The 18084-nt window shown below is 38.2% G+C and overlaps 1 protein-coding gene across 4 annotated transcripts in view; it reads left to right on the top strand.

The window, feature by feature from the left end:
* The window catches only part of PLPPR5 (phospholipid phosphatase related 5), a 119083-nt gene that overhangs the window by 30020 nt on the left and 70979 nt on the right, over positions 1–18084 (top strand). For all 4 annotated transcript variants that reach the window (XM_073896263.1, XM_073896264.1, XM_073896262.1 and 1 more), the window contains 2 exons: positions 14213–14345; positions 17658–17908. In XM_073896263.1, the coding sequence (XP_073752364.1) occupies positions 14213–14345; positions 17658–17908 (384 nt within the window). The remainder of the gene's footprint in view (positions 1–14212; positions 14346–17657; positions 17909–18084) is intronic.

Consider the following 18084-nt stretch of genomic DNA (forward strand, 5'->3'; position numbering starts at 1 on the left):
AGTGCTATATATCACTTTAAAAAATGACAACAAAGGGAAGATATTTATGAATTTATATAATAAACAACGTGTGTATTGTAAGCTTAAATTAAATTGAGAACATAAGTAATCAGTTTTCTAAAAGGTACTTCCCGTTATATACTGGAAACCCTTAAATTGGCTTGCTTAATAAATTCCGCTGAACCAGTGCTATTAGGGTTTCACATTTAAATTACAATTATACCTTTCCCTAATACACCAAGAGCAGTAAGCTGGAAAGTTGCACTCATACCAAAAACAAATGTGACCAGACTGCAAAATGAGTTTGTGTTCCCAGATTCATTTCATTCATTTATTTTTGGGTCTCAATCATGCTTTTCTTTGTCTGTTCTCATCAAACATTTTTAATGGCTTAGTAAAGTATAAGGATTTCCTATGTAATCAACATTTACTCTTTCTGTGAAAGTGTTTTAAAAATAAAGTCCTTCAAATGTCTAGTCATTTTTTTTTCCAGTAAAAATGAATGGCCTTAAAAGACATTTGTTCTGGCAGTCTGTTTAAAGATGAGAGAAATGAACGCCAAGAAAACCAGAAGAAGATGGCCTCCAGGGAAAGATCTGTATGATGAATTGGAAATTGCAAGGAATACTATTTCTGCTTTCCTAGGCAGAGCTCTCACCTCCAAAGCCTATTTCCATGAAAAGGAGTGTTACCTGGATTATCACAGTGTCGTCTGTCGAGTGCATATTCCCTTAACGTGGGTGAGGCACTTGAAGCGGACCACTAATAATTCGGTCCTGTTGTACAACAGAAACTTATATTTTGATACAGAAGAAATCTCAACCATACAGAAGAAATCTCAACCATACAGCAGTCGAGATTTTCTGAACTAGCAAGAAGATAAACATTAAAAAAAAAAAAAAGATAGGAAGGGAAAAAAAAGAGGTAGAATTACTATCTGCTATAAGGCAGTTATGAAGAGCTGCTACACTGGCTCAGGTCCTTTGACAATTCTCCCCGGACTCAGCAGCCAGCAGACACCCCAGGGAGGTCCAGTGGGGAAAAGTGTGACTCTTCTGCACTGGAGGAAAGGAATGTGATTCTTAGATTGGAAAGGTCAGGTAAATCCCACTCGTTCCCTGGCCACTTTGTGCTGCACAAACAACATCTCAACGTGCTACTTAAGTGCCTTTTTATTTCCCACCTGTGTCACTGTTTAGAATAATACATTCCGGGTGCCTGGGTGGCTCAGTTGGTTAAGCGACTGCCTTCGGCTCAGGTCATGATCCTGGAGTCCCGGGATCGAGTCCCGGGATCGAGTCCCGCATCGGGCTCCCTCCTCGGCAGGGAGTCTGCTTCTCCCTCTGACCCTCTTCCCTCTCGTGCTCTCTATCTCTCATTCTCTCACTCTCAAATAAATAAATAAAATCTTTAAAAATATAGAATAATACATTCCTCTCTCGTTGTGTGAATTAATACTTGTTCTCTTTTGTTTGAAGTATTATTTTCTCCTCTTCTTACTAACCAGGGAAGTGGTGAATGAGTTTGTCATCACGTTATAAAGTTAGCCTTTCTCACCTTTCCTTTTTCTTCCTGAAGAGCCCAAATTCTTTTATTCAGTTATCATAAATAACTATACTAGCTAATCCTTCCTAAATGTGAATTTCTTTCTTCTAAAAAGGAAGACTTGCTTTTATTGACTCTCCCTAGTGTTTCTGGGATACCAGCTTTACCAAATATTTAGGATTGTCCCTAGAACATAGATTTCTAAAATCAAATAAGTTTGGGAAACAATGGGCCATAAAGTTAACAGTTTTGTTTAACAGATTGTCATGCTTTTGGTCATATAGGAAAGCTATTTGGGAGGAAATTACCCTCTTAAAGGCAGAAGTTCAAAGAAGAAAGCTTTGATGGCCAGATGTTTCTTAAAATAAAGCAAAATTAAAAAAATATATTATAATGTCAAGTTCAACTCCAGAACTGGACGGCATGGAGTTGAATCCTGACTTTATAACTTGGTAGCTAAATGACCTTAGGTAAGTCATATAATCTCTCTGTGCCTTAGTGTTCTCATCTATAAAATGAAGACAGTGAAGGAATGCCATCAAGGGGCAGCTAGAAAATATGAATCTTAATGTGCTAATATGCACTGTGCATCTCTGGGAAGGATTAAAGTTTGTAGCTTTTAGCTGATTTTTTTTGGACCAGAATATCTCCCCTCCCCCAAACCCACTTAACATCCTGCTGAACATAGTTTTGGAAGCACTGACTTAGGGACATTTAATTATTGCTTGTGCTTCAAAGACTTATGTCTAAAAACACTATTATCTCAAATTCCCAAAGAATATTTGTTTTACCATGCTTTTTTTTAATTGTTGATAAAGAACACGGGGAATTAATTTGACCATGTATTTTGGAAGAGCAGGAAAGCAAGCCAATAAACTGTGTACCAGTTTTTATTAATTATGAATTAGTTCTTTTGAGGAATGACAGATACATTATAATGGTACTGGTCTACAGTAGATTTGTGAACATGAAGAATTTGACCTTATATATTAAATTTTTTAAAACTACAAGTATGCAAAATGACTTTGAATCATAGTGCTCTCATAATTCATTTTTCTTATAGCTTATGTTCACTACATTTATGTGAATGGTTGGGCAAATATAAAGATCATGTAAAATTTAATTAACTAGGAAAGGAGTTTTTTAGTGGTTTTCACAAACTTCTTATCATTAAAAAAAAAAGAATGTGCATAGTGTAAATCTATGCCTTGCTGTTAAGCAGACTATGCTTTCTTTTTCTCTATGATCATGCCACTTGCCCCCCCACCCCCTTACCCCCAGCCACACACACATGCACACACATACACTACAAGATTAGTGTCAGGATTTTCACATTATCCCAACATGTCAAACTATTCTATTATCCTATTCCAAGCATCACAGATTTCCTTACTGTGAGCACTAACCCATCACAGATCTGAGTTGGACAAAACCTTCGAGATCATCTACTCAAAGCTAAAATTTTCACAGTGCTTACCCGGTGCTAGCTCCTAAGAATTTTATAACAGTTAACTCATTTAAGTCTTACAACAGCCTATGGTGGCACTATTTCTATTATCCTCATTTTATAGATGCAGATGCTGAGGCAAATATTCATATTCTACTACTACTATTCTACATATACTACTACTACTGTTCTACTACTTTGGCGAGGCAAGTATGCCTTTCCAGTGCTTGGAGAAAAAAAAAAATCCAGGTAGTACTTCTCCATGCTGTGCTCCAGCCAGAGCCTCAGGCTCTGGAGGGTTTTAATATTGACCACACTGCTTAGATGGGGTTGAAGAAGACGTATCCCTTTCTGTAAGAGTGTTCCAGAAAGGAACACCACGTTTGGTCACTTGAGAGTTCGATCCTCAGTCAGCACTGACTCCTCATCTTCTCTCTTCTTTATTCATTCACTAGCATAGTTAGTGAATGTGTCTGTGTTGGCAGCTATATTGTAAGTTTCTCTGACGCCTCCTGCATTCCAGCCAGAGTGAGAAGTGCAGTAGACTCCAAGCCAGAGGATGAGCATGTGCTGAGGTGCTGAGCAGTGAGTGGCTTGTGGGGACGCTTCATTTCTCCAAGTCTCACTTAAAACATGTGAAAAGCGAGAGCTTCGGGTTTCTTTTTATTTTAGGTTTCATTGAACCTTGCCTTCTAGAAACCCACCTAGAATCCCATTCTAGACACTACAATGCTTAGAATAGCTCTTTGCACAGTACAAATATGTAATCATGATTTGTTCAAATCAGTATGTAGAAATTCTTTTAAAAATATCTCTGAAAAATTTAACATGTGTGGTAATCAGGACTTTTAGACCCCTCGAAATATCCTGTACAGAGCTTGGAGGGGGTGCCTTATTAAAACACAAATGGTTGGACCTCCCACCCAGAACTTCCGAGACAGTAGGTATGGGGCGAGGCTTGCCAGTTCCCTCAAGTTCCAAGGTGCTGCTGGCGCTGCTGGTCTAGGGACCACATCTGAAAACCACTGTCCAGAGAGCACTCTGAAAACTGCCATGTACCTATCCTCTGGCTTCACAATTAAAAAAATGACTTAATAATCTTGTCCCGCCCAGTGGTGGGATTACAGCTTCATGTGTTTGTTATCCCTTGCTATGTGCATTTTAACAGGAGTATCCTAAAGACTGCAAACCTTCACTCAAAGGACCAAATCCAGTCCCTGTCCTCATTTCCTCCTATGTAAGCTGCCTTTGGACCCATTGCTTCACTAAAACTGTCCCACGCCCTAGGATATGGGGGTCTTCTGGGTTCCACCTGCCTGCAGTCCTAACCACCACTACTACCATGTGCAGATTAAGAGCATGGGTTCTGAAAATGAACTGCCTTGGGTTCAGATGCTGCCTCTTCACTCCACACCCAACCCTAGGTAGTTCACTTCATCTGTGCCTTATTTTCTTCATCTGTAGCTGGATTTTAATAACAATACTTACCTCATATGGCTGTTTTAGAGATTAAATTGGTAAGTACTTGCAAAGGACTTAGAATAATCCCTCATACTAGAAATTATGTCATGTAAGTTAGTTTTCTTTTCAATGTTTTTTCTCCCCAGATTTATAGAGATATAATGACATAGTACATAAGTTTAAGGTGTACAATGTGTTGATTTGATAAATTTATGTATTGCAAAATGATTAACATCATAGCATTAGCTAAGACCTCTGTCCTCTCACATAATTACCCTTTGTGTGTGTGTGTGTGTGTGTGTGTGTGTGTGTGTGTGTGTGTGTGTTTGGTTGAGAACATTTAAGATCTACTCTTGTAGAAACATTTAAGTATACAGTACAGTATTATTAGCTGTAATCGCCATACTGTACATTAGAGCCTCAGAACTTGTTAATCTCATAACTGGAAGTTTCTGCCCTTTGACCAATATCTTTTTTTTTCTTTTAAGATTTTATCTATTTATTTGAGAGAGAGCACAGGAGCCAGGTTGGGGGGGAGGGTAGGAGCAGAGGGAGAGGGACAATCATACCCCACTGAGTAGGGATCCTGACTCAGGGCTGGATCCCAGGACCCCAGAGATCATGACCTGAGCTGAAATCCAGAGTCAGACACTTAACCCACTGAGCCACCCAGGCCAGTATCTTCCTATTTCCTCCCAACCCCAGCCCCCTAGTAACCACCATTCTGCTCTCTATGTCTATGAGTTTGATCTTTCTTTCTTTCTTTTTCTATCTTTCTTTCTTTCTTTCTTTCTTTCTTTCTTTCTTTCTTTCTTTCTTTCTCTCTTTCTTTCTCTCTTTCTCTCTTTCTTTCTTTCTTTGATTTCACATATAAGTGATACCATGCAATATATGGCTTTCTTGGCCTGAATTATTTATTTAGCAAAATGCTTCAGGGTTCACCCAGGTTGTAGCAAACAGCAGGATTTTCTTCTTTCTCGTGACTGAATAGTATTCCATTATATATACCACGTCTTCTTTATGCATTTATCCACAGACACTTACGTTGTTTCCACTTCATAGCTATTGTGAATAATGCAATGAACATTGGAGTGCAGATATCTTTTTGAAAGCCTACTTTCAATTCCTTTGGATAAACACCCAGAAGCAGGATGGCTGACTCACATGGTAGTTCTAGTTTTAATTTTTTGAGGAACCTCCACACTGTTTTCCATAGTGGCTGCATCAGTTCGCATCCCCAGCAACAGTGCCCAAGGGTTCCCTTTTCTCCACATCCTCACCAACATGTATTATCTCTTGTCTTTTTGATCATAACCATTCTAACGGGTGTGAAGGTGATATCTCATTGTGGTTTTGATTTGCATTTCCCTCATGATGTGTGATGTTGAGCACCATTTCATATGACTGTCGGCCATTTGTATGTCTTCTTTGGAAAATTGTCCAGTCAGTTCCTTTGTCCATTTTCAATATTTTTTTTGTTTTGTTTGTTGTTGAAATATATGAGTTTTTCATATATTTCAGATATTAAACCCTTATCAGATACATGATTTGCATAGATTTTTCTCCCATTTGTTAGGTTGCCTTTTCATTTTGTTAGCCTATTGGGTTTTTTGATGTGCAGAAGCTTTCAGTTAGCTTTTGTTAAATGTTAAATATTTCCCAAATTTGCCTCTCAGGGTATCAGCTTCATGATTTCTCTAATAGTTACATACCACCTCAACTATCGCTTATTTTTTCTTTAAATCAATCCACTTTACTAACAAATTGTAAAAGAAAACATATCATTACCATAAACAAAATACAAATATGAATTGGTAATAGAAGCTAACCATAAAATGAATATACTGAAAACCAGTGTTTTTCAATTCTAACCAGATATTATTTTCTGCTGAAAACTGAGCCTGAGACTCACTCCCTCTTTATTGAAAAAAAAAAAAAAAGGAAATTAGCAAGTTCTCACTGCTGTTAAATAAACCCCCACATCTCACCGGCTTCCAAACGTTAGAGTTTATCTTCAAGTCATGTGACAGTCTAGTGCAGGACTACTGACTGAGGGACTTTGACTCCTTCTGTCTTATGGCGCTGACAACTCCTGGGTCCAGAGAACTCCCTGCTTCCAGACAGCAGATGGGAAGAGAACATGGAGAAGATACACATGATTTTTCCTCCTGGTCTGAAACTGACACACATCATTGAACCTGATGTTCCTTTGGTGTAAGTCACCACCTAGGCACCAGGCATGCAGGTCCGGACTAGGTAGCCACTTCCCAAGGCAACTTTATAATATGAAAGTGAGGACACAAGTTTTTGTGGTCAAGTTATGAAATATATATACTTATAGCAAAACATAACCATAGTTTTCTTACCTGCTGGGAGGGATAACTAACTACATTACTGTTTATCACTAACTATATTACTTCTTCAGTAATTCTCCTGAATTCATTGAATTCTGTCTCCTAATCTCAATTCCACTCAGAAACTATGTTTCAAGAATTTAGCAACACCTTAATTAGCAAAAGTGCCGGAATACATATAGACACTGAAGAAACCTTAATTTCTCATATCATGACACAAAGTTAATGAAATAGTACCCCATGTATCTTTTTACCTCTTGGTATAGCTTAGAACCTTCTTTGGCTAGCTTGAAATTGACGATGGGAAATGAGCTCTCTCTATATACATACCTGTATAATAACCAAGAATGCACAGTGTGTTTGATAAGAACCTAAATATAAACCCAATGCTTTCCTACAGTCTCATGACCTTTATGGATAAAGTCGCTTTTCAGATACTATTTCACATATATCGGAAGTGTATGAGACAGGCGAAGCACCATCACACTGATTGCATGACCTCTATGCTGCATTACATCTGAAATGGTTTTCTTGTACCAATTTCAAACCAATGATGCATGGATATCTTTGAATCATCACCAGTTGAAAGAGAGAGGAATTTCTAATCAGGTTTTTATAAATAAAAACATAAAGCTATTTGGAGTTTGGCATTTGATGAAAGTCTACAGTGATTGAATCTTCCTGAGAAAACTTACTTCCATATTTTGTCATTGAGGAATATATATACTAGAGGGTCAGCCTCTGGGAATTGAGGTATGAGAGCAACATTATGCACTTAAAACAAACATTTAAACATTTATATTTGGGGATTTATGATTTGCACTTACATTTTTGTAGGTTGCTATTCATTGGCAAGATGGGTTTTTTTACTCACTACCAAGCAGGGTAATGGATAAGATATAGGACCACTACCAGTTTTATTCTCAAAGATGGGATAGAGACATGGATAGGTCATTTAGCAAAGGGGGTGTGTGTAGGTCCGACTTCATAAGCAAGGTAGGGCTCAGGGGACTTCACAATGTCAACACTGAGTTCAATAAAGAATAATGGAGTCACTCCATCAGAGGATGGGGTATAAAAGAAATATGGTACTCCAGCTTGGGGAGAGCTGTGGAATGTAAGGCTTCTGTTTACCTGGCGGATTGAGGTTCAGGAACACAGGTCTTGCCTCCAAGAACATAGACTGTCAGGTTGCAGTTAGAAGGGGACTGTGACTCAAAGAACAGCACAGTTGCTCAGACACAACCCTGGCTGGGTAGGTAAAAAGATGAAGGCCCTTCAGTACCAGCTTCTGAGTCCTTCAAGGGTATCATCACATTCAATATCAGATTTACATGGACCATGAATAGACACCATCAACCTTCCCCAGGGGTTGCTTAAGAGCTTCCTATAGAACTGAGGATCAGGCAAGGGCTTTCTCCTTTATTGGCAGAGGAAGAGTCGGGGTGGGATGAGTTAGTGAGTCCAGATGAAGGGAACTGGAAGGCAGATGCAAGAAATGAAGTGAGGGTCGACTCCATGTACTTACTGTGCCAACTTACTTTTTCTCTTCCAGTAGTCTCTCTCTCTCTCTTTTTAATATCCCAGTGAATGAAAAGCTTTTGCTAAGGTGGAGGAGCTATGAATAGCTGATCCATGGGAAGCCAGTGGTGGATTCACCCCACTGGGGCCACAGGCATTCTTCTTCCTCATGTTCTACTCCCTTCTCACTGTGCTGTCTGTAGACAGCTGGGGACTGGAGGCAGGCAGAAGGAGGGGTCATGTTCCTTCCCAGCCCACCTCAGTTAACACGGCTCCTTACCTCAACTCTCTCTGGAAACAACTTTCATGTATTACTTCACAGAAGAAGGAAGATGTTTTCAAGGAGAACTACAAAGTGACAAGGCTTTAAGCATCCCTGTCTCTGGATTCCATGCACTGTACGTGTCATGTTTCCCTCTCTCCCACTCCCAAGGAAGAAAGCAAATCAGTTATGCTCTTTACCCAAGGGCTGCTTTGGGAATCCAATGAAAGTGGCAGCCAGTGACTCCAGATTAAGAACTTCTTCTTGATGATGGTGAGAAAATAACCAATCCACCAGGTCTTCGATTCCACATAAGAACCAAGAGTATGCAGAGGAAACATGAAGAAATGTCATTGAAAACGGGATCTCAGAGAAGTAACAGCAGAGTTAGAAAGGGTGGGGCAAAGCTCCTTTGGTGTTTGTTGAAAGTTTGGCATGTATGTCAAAAGGATCAGGAAAGTAGCTTTTGAAACTCAGTTCTTTTATGCCTGGAGACCCCGGGATTGTAGAGGTCCTTATGACCTTATGCTTTGTGCCCCTAACACTGTCCCCTTAAAACTGTAGAAATGTTAGGAATGTGGTGGAGCTCCAGGGTGTAATTTGAATGTTGGGAAGTGTGAATAGGGAGCAGGGGGCAGTGGGCGGTGAGCTGGCTTAACCTGGAAAAGTTGGAGGAAAAGCTTCCAAGTTTCTAGGCAGAAGCTATGGTCAAAACAGCTCTGAACTCGGATTCAGATTCTGGCGGTGCCAGTAACTGTGTGACTCAGGCATGTTTAACGTCTTTATTTCTCTCTGGATAGGTGTCCTTATCTATAAAATGGGCAGATTGAACTGGATTTCATTCATGCATACAGCCATTCACATTTATTGCCAGGCACTGTGCTTTAATATGGAAGTATAAAGATAAACATTATACAGTCCTTGCTTTGGAGAAGCTCTCAATTGAGTGGAAGAGACTGATGTGGCTGATAGTTATAAAATCATGAGGAAAGTACCATAATAAATGTACAAAGCGCTACTGGAACACAGAGAAGAAGGGATGGGCTGCACCAGGAATACACATAAGGGATAGGCAATATTTAACTTACATCTCAAGCACAGAACTATGCCTTGCCTACCAAACTATACTAAGTGATGGACCAAGTATAAAAGAATGCCTGGTATGTTGGAAGAATTTAAGTGTTTAGCTGTGCCTAGAACATAGCATGTGTGGAGGCTGTTGTGTGAGAGTTGCAGAAGCTGAAAAAGGTGGGTTTAGGTTCAACTATAACAGTCATTTATGACAATTCCTGTTATCCCATTGGTTGTGAGGACACACTGAAAATTATAAATAGAAAATTTGGATTGCACACATTTGTTTTCAATGTATCAATCTGGCAGTAGATGGCTTGAAGGCCAGAGGAAAAAATGGTCATATTTGAAATATGATTAAGAGGTAAAAGAACAGGAGTTAGCAATTGCTGGAGAGAGGCAGATGAGGGGGACAGAGGTATCAGTATGGTGTGTAATGGTGTGAGAGTTCTAGCCTGAGTGTCTAAGTGGAGGATGGCAGGTTAACTGAGATGGTGACATGGAGGGGCAGGAGGCTTAGGGTAGGAGAGAGGAATTTCCTTTTGAGTGGGAGGGCTCTGAGGACTTCAATATGCAAATCTGAGCATGTTGAGATGTTGTCATGGAATAGGGGGTTGGGGGCCTGCATCTGGAGGTTTTGGGAGAATAAAGTCCTTCGGGGAGACTTCTGACAGGACAAGAAGAGAAGAACCAAAATAAAATACCAGGAACATAGAATTTAGGTTTGTAATTCGCTGACGAGAGCTTTTGCCTCCAAGGCAAACTCCATCTACTTTAGCTTCTGTTCGGGACATGTTGAGAGCTACCAGAAGGAGGGTCTACCTCCACTCCTCTTCCAATGTTACCTTCCTAGTAAGGCCTATATCTAAATCCTCTCCATCTATCTGATCACATCTATCTACCCTTTCTCTAAGAGTAATCAGGATCACACCCTTTCTTTGATGCTGTGTTACTTTGAATTCTCCTAGAAGCAGGTACCAAATGTGATTAGATGCACAAGAGATTTATCAAGAGAAACACCTGTAGAAGATAAAGGTTTGGGGAGGGCTGGGCCAGAGAAGGCTAGGAGAGGCCTCAGACTCTGACGGAGGTGTGACCTCTGTGAATTAGAGGAGGAAGGTAGGGAAATTGGGTAGCAAGCCCCTCAGAATACAACGCAGTTTCAAGAAAGACTTGGCCAGGCTGATTGGCAGTTTTCAAATCAAATTTGCCAATCTGAGGTATCTCACATCTCAGGAGAACAGGCTTTCCTGAGTACCCCCACCATGCTTAGTTAGTCATTTGCTAGAAGGAGCCCACAGGAAGTGCGGTCCCAGTGGAATAGCAGCTGGGAGCGTGAGCTGGAAAGTCTCCCTGCAGCAGGAGAATCTGAATGGCACATCTCACTTTGACCACAGATGCTTCCAGTGACTCAGTAACATTTCTTTCTAAATGTGCTACTGGCAGTTATTGTCCAAACCAGTTAAAACTCAGACTCCTGCCATTATTCATTATTTCATTTGTGTCCACCCAACTGGGTTATAAAGCTTTCTTTAAACAGCAGTGCCCAACATGGAGTCCTTAACTCAGAAGGTATCTAAGTATTCATCATAAAAAGCACCTACATTTGATGAGATAAAGTCCCAGTAGGCACACAGAACACGATATCCAGAGAACATGGTAGAAAGGGCTAGTCTAGAGAAAGAACTAGCATTGTGGGGGAGGGGGAAAATCCAGCAGGATGGGATGGATGAGAGTTGACGTAGACATCACTGCAACTCCCTTTTGTCGAGAACTAGGCTTTCTGCCGGGAGAGGCAGTTTTCATGCGCCATGACACACCTTCTTAACTTTGGTGAATTGGACCAGAAGAGACACCTGTCCCCAGCTGAACCCCCTGGGAATTTGGAGTTGGGATGCAGTAAATCTAATTAGTTGAACTTTCCCTGAACTGAGCTAACATGTTCAAAATAGGGTTCTTGGAAACTGTTGGGGCAATCGTGTATGCTAAGAAGCGGGAGAACTGGTTTGCAGAAAGACAAGAATGAGTCAGGCATTCAGAGAAGAGCTGAGAGGCAGTGTAACTCCAGAGACAGGGAGTGAGATGCCGAGAGTAGTTGCCTGGACTCCCGAGGAATCTCCATTCCTGGACCTGATCCTGAGCCCCATCCCCCAAGTTCTGAGATAACACTCCAAACCCCAGAATAAATTCCCAGTTTTGCTTAATCCAGTCTGGGAGAGTTTCTTTTAGTAGCAGCCAAAGAGTATTGATTGAGACAGTGGTTCAGCAGATAGGCTGAAGACACAAATAGGGAATTCAGAAATGTGAAATGTGCTGACACACAGCCAGGCAAGAGGTTAGCATTAGGAAAACAGAAGCAGAGCCCTAGGAAGAGGGGCCTGAACAAGGCAGGTCTTTGCCTGGTAGGAACCTGGTAGGTAACCAAACGCGTTATCAGGTCAGGGACGAGCATCGAGATCTGGTTATAGGAAGGAACTAGGGTGTAAGGTAGAGCCTTCATCACAGGAACAAAGCAGAAGTTAGTTATTAGGAGTCAGGCAGAAGGTCAGAGGCTGACTGAGACCTTCAGATCTAATGAGGATGGAATTCACACATGCATTTAGTAAGAATTATTGGGTATCTGTTACATTCAGAGGAATTTTGTGTATCATGGATTAACAGACAGAGTTGGCGGTGGGGGGGTGGGGTCAGTGTACTAGGGGGTGGAGCCAGCCTGGGGGTGGAGACCCTCTGGTACATGCTCTGGAGGAGAGAAGGCTTGGGAGGGCAGAATCAGGCCGGGAGCCAGGCAGCTCATGATGTGGAGTAGGTGATAGATTTTTAGAATCTGCAACAATGTAGGGCAAAAACAGACCTGGAAGAAGTTGAAACTGAAAATTCAGAAAGCAACTTCTTCCAAAGAGCAGCAGAAGAGTGATTCAGAAAGGAAGATAAGAAGATGTCAGACACACAGCTTGTCTATTTGTCAGCTTCTACTAGGGCCCTGGTGGCAATTGATGAACCCATAGAAAATGCCTCTTGTGCCTCTTTAGGCCAGATGAACTGTTTCATCACCCACCTGCTCTACTTTACCAAAGTTAAAAATTTCAGGAGGATTTGGGAGGCTATAAACTCCAGCCTTTCCTAATTCAATCCAGTCTTACCAGAGAGGCAAGATTGGATTCCTTTAATATAATTCAGCTCAACATCTACTGGTTTAAACTTGAACACTGACCTCCTTGGAAGAAGAGATACAGTAAGAAAAGAGGAAAAGTTAGAAAGAATAAAAATTAAGAAATGCTTTATAATCTGTTATTCATATTGGAGTAGAACTAGGACAAATGTTTAATCTCCTATGAATTTCTGTATCCCCCCCTTATAATTTTGAGTAACTTGTAATTACAGATACTACCTTTTATCAAGACCCCAAAAACATTTTTCCAGGCAATGTTAGGGACTCTCTGTATAGTATGTTACTTAATCTAGACAAGATGTACTGGAAACTAACCTTAATAATGACAAATTAGGCAACATAACATTTGCTCCATTTCTTTTCTCTTAATCATATTTCTAGTGTTGATCATGGTATTAAATAGAGTCAAAAGATCTGGGGCTGAGTCAGCAATTTCCGGTTGGCTTCTGACTGGCTTGATGGGGAGCAAATTTTTTAACCTCCCTAAGCCTTCATTTTCTCATTCATGGGGGAATATTAACACATGCTCTAATACCTTGCTGGGTGATTTTAAAGGCCATGTATGAAAACCACTGAAAATGGTATAAACAACAAGGGAAGAAAGGCAGGTCCTTTAGTAAATCAGCATAGTAGAGCAAAGAATCTCTACCAGAATCTAATTTTTCTCCTTACTGGCTCTGTGGCTTTGGGCAATTCATTTGAGCTTCAAGTCTTGTTTTTTTCAATTATAAAAGAAGTATGATAATATTTCTGTTTCATTTTTATGAAGATTAAAATGACATATGTATACCAAATATATAAAGAATATATTAATGACTACAATTTTTAATACTGTCTCAGAATAGAATAATGAGATTTTGGCAAAGGATAATCTCAAGGCCAAATGGGAATTGGTTTTGTTTCTTGTTATAAAAGTATTAATATAATTTGACTTTAGGATGTCTTTATCTGATCCTTTCTAGAATATTTTCATAGAAATTTGTTCTGATTTCTGTGGCAATGTCAAATTTAAGCAAGACATAATCACTTAAAAATAAAACATGGAATTCAGTTACATACCAAAAATAAATATGTGTGTCCTGAAAGATCCTTTGTAAATTTTTTTTGAATGAAGTCTTTCAGAAAACAAAAAATGGTATGGTACATTTTTATTCATAATTTGTCAGTTTAATACTCCCCTGAATTGAGAGAAATGTGGGTTGTATACATAGGGATAAGGTTCTGATAAAAGGGTTTAGTTAAGCAAATATGATTCAGTTTTATATTGAGATTGTTACCACTCAAAGGAGTTACTTTCTTGCGTGTTTTAAAAAATAAAATTATTTTGCATTTATAGTGCTTAAATTCTAATGTTCTTTAACCTTTTATTTTCTTGCAAGATAATAGTTGGAGAAACTGCAGTGTTTTGCCTACAACTGGCCACACGGGATTTTGAAAACCAGGAGAAAACTATTTTAACTGGAGATTGTTGCTATATAAACCCACTGGTGCGGCGAACTGTACGATTTCTGGGTATGTGTTCACTGAATTATTTTTGTTGTTGCTGAAACCATGTTTATGTATAAGCTAACCCTTAAAATGATCAGCATTTTAACTCTATGCAAATATTGGATTATATTTTATTTGAAATGTCTCAGTTTGGTTTTAAAAATAACATTGCATACTACTTTCTCTTATATGGCTCCGCCTCAGATGTAATTTCCATATTATTTTAAGAAAAAAAAAAAGAACACCACACTTGGATGGATGTTTAATATTCCTTAAGAAACTAAAAATTATATAATTAGAAGAAATGATTTACTGTGTTTATGAAATTTCAGAAACAGTGCTTGGGGAGAAATAATAATCTAGTTAGATTGTTGAACATCATGAAAGACAAGAAAAATAGCTTGGCAAAGAAAAGATATGTTGTGTTTGTTAATTATCAGATGTAGCTCTCCATGCACTACCTCTGAGCTTTTTTTTTAATGTGAACAAAAAAGTACTAGTGATTTTATTAGAGGAAAAGATTTACTATTACTATATTGTACACCTGAAACTAACATAACATTTTACGTTAACTATACTGGAATTAAATTAAAAAAACATTTTTTAAATTTTTAATGTTTTTTTAATTATGTTATGTTTAATTTTAGAAAAAGATTTACTGATACTTGAGCCTTCAGTCTGAAATTCTAGCACTAATACATATAAGCATTGATGAATTATTGCAAATCATTTCAATTCAGTAGAAACTTGGCCAAGACAAATTTTTTAACTGGATGCAATAAAGTTTAATATAAATTTTCATTTCCAGTATTTACCAGATAAAAAAGTATGTCTGTATATGCTAAATAAAATTTAAGATAAATTTTTATCTGTATTTAGATTGAGATTAAGGTCCTGTACCCTTCCATATATTTCTCATATCGGTGGGATTAAGATGAAGACTTTAGAGATATTATGCATAGATCAGCTAATCTATATATAAATCCACTTAAAGACTAATCAAATGTCATCTTGCCTTTGAATCTCTCTAAAGACAAAAGGTCTCCATATCTAAGACTGTTCTTTTTATTGCCATCAAGTTATGCATCTCCAGAGCCCTCATTTATACCGTTGAAGTGATGACAACTTTTATATGAAACTTTAAAAAGCTATTTTTTACATGCATCAATACTGTGTTCTTGACTCATTTATCTTTGCATGAGTCATTTAATAACAAAATAAGCAATAGTATACTCAAAACTAAACATGGTAAAATTGACACTTTCTAAAATACTGTTAAAGCAAATTTTATCATGCCTACCTAAGTAGTTATTTTTTTGCATTGGCACACATATTTCTAAAGAATATATGGCACAAAATAAAGCATGTTTTAAATCTCTGTATGTTTCTCATTATATGATTTTATGAAATATTTAGGAATGCTTGATTTGTTCCTTTTCCCTTGTTCATTATGGTTTGGATATTTCTGGTTTGTTAAAATGGGAAGTTTATAAGCAAAACATTACTGCATAGTAGGGCATCGTTCTTTGTAGGGACTTTATCCTGGCGGTCAGCACTGTGGATACATTCATGGGATGTCACTTTAATAAGTATCTTTGTAGCTACAGTATTGGCCTTGGGCCTGATGCACTGAATATTTTAATTCAAAAGCACATTTAGAAACTTTACAAGTATCAAGAGATATTTCCATATCGTTATCAAATACTTCTCTCTATTTTACACAGGAAAACTTATTACAGCAGATAAAGAAATGGTTTGGTTAAATAAAATGAGTACATCTTAGCCTAGATTTCAAGGGAGTAGAGATGAAGACTTGCCAGTTAAGTTCCTGTGCTGGGCCATGATGTTTGGAAGCACAGGTTACGTACATGAACATTCTATTAAGCTCCTCCATTCTCTTTCATTTCCCTGCCTCTCCTAAGTTTCTGCTTTTGATCACATTTACTTGTATGATTCATGAAATGCTGGGAAGATGTAAAGAAAGAGCTTTTCATTATTTCCTTTTAGCATTTTTAGATAAAGAACTAAGGTCTTTGTTTCATTGCCATTGTATGCACATCGAGTTTTGCTATGTGCAGGTTTATGTACCTGAGCCTTTTATAATCTTATATACAATTTCAAAAATTAGAAGGATAGCCATGCTTCTGACACTGGAAAATTATTTGGTCCTGCACAACTTTCCTGGTGACTTCCTACATAATAGCCAATAATTATGTATAAAGATTTAGCAAACAAACAATCCAGAAATTTATGACTAAGAAATAAAGCGTCTGATTATTATCATAGAACCATATGACTTTTTAATGAATGAGCGGTTTGGGAAGTTTTCTCCTGGCATAATGTAAAAATACCTGATGGAATTTTATTTCCCAAAATTAAGAATAGATTTCTTCACGTTGGTACCACATCCTCAAAGATTGTATTTGTCAGTTTAATTGAAAATGGTGCCAAGGAATGTATTTTGCCTAAATAGAGGAGAAAAATAAATTTTGGTTCTAATGACCAATGACATTGAATTTAGAAATTATTTTAAATTTGAGTAAATTGTCACATTCCTCACACACACAAAAAAATCTGTGTATACTTAATTTTATACCTTCCAGGAACCAAAGCAAATAAATTTTAATGCTGTGAAGATAATTGAAAAGTCATAATTTTGATTGCACTATTATTTACGAAATTGCCCCAAATTTGATAAAGTCCAACCATAAAATATAAGACGGGACCAAGTTACTAGTTGTTATGTGACTTTTTAAAAATGTATTTGTGAAAGCAGTGTAGAAATCAATCTGAACCATTCTTCTTAAGATTTTCCATGATATTTAAATGAAAACTAATGGCATTGGATTTTACTGCTAATTGGTACCTCCAGCAGAGTTAATATCAGTCTGAATGGGTTTAAGAGGCATAATCAAAGGGAGACACCTGCTTTCCTTTATGTTTATGAGATGCGAAATATTTTCAAAATAGGGAAAAATCAAGATTGCTAGGATTAGTAAAAGGTGAGAGACTGAGCCCTTTCCAGAGAAATATGTCTCCTTTTTAAAAATCGCATTACCCAAACACAGTCTTAGAATATATCTTCTTCTTTTATCTTATGTCTTATAAACCTGCCATGCATAAACTGTAGCCAGTGGTAGCTCGATATGTTAAATAATTTAACACTCCCACTACTCCAGAAAGCAAAGAATTGGAGAGAAGTGAAATGGAAGGAACCACATGTATGTATGAATTATTTTATTAGTTTCTAAAATATTTCCATGTTGGCTTATCGTAAACTGAAATACAAACAGAACAAAACAAAACAGAATTACGATGGTTTGTTTTCTTCCTCAGGTATTTATACATTTGGGCTATTTGCTACAGATATCTTTGTAAATGCTGGGCAAGTAGTCACAGGGAATCTGGCTCCACATTTTCTTGCCCTGTGTAAGCCCAACTATACAGCGCTTGGATGTCAGCAGTATACACAGTTCATCAGTGGGGAAGAGGCCTGCACGGGCAACCCAGATCTCATCATGAGAGCAAGGAAGACGTTTCCATCCAAAGAAGCGGCTCTTAGTGTCTATGCAGCTATGTATCTGACAGTAAGTAAGGATTATTAACCAGTCTTAGTCTGTCTTTCTGTTCATTCTCCCAATGTAGAAATTCTTTTTCTCTGCCATAATGGAAGTCACATTAACAGCTTTCTGTAGGCCATTTAATTTATTTTTAATACTAGCTGTTTGGACTGTGGATAGAATTAAGTCAGTTGACTCTCATG

Source organism: Callorhinus ursinus, unplaced genomic scaffold (genome assembly GCF_003265705.2).
Source record: "Callorhinus ursinus isolate GAN/ISIS: 27379988/994484 unplaced genomic scaffold, GSC_fseal_2.0 scaffold9, whole genome shotgun sequence".
In the NCBI taxonomy this organism is placed as follows: Eukaryota; Metazoa; Chordata; class Mammalia; order Carnivora; family Otariidae; genus Callorhinus; species Callorhinus ursinus.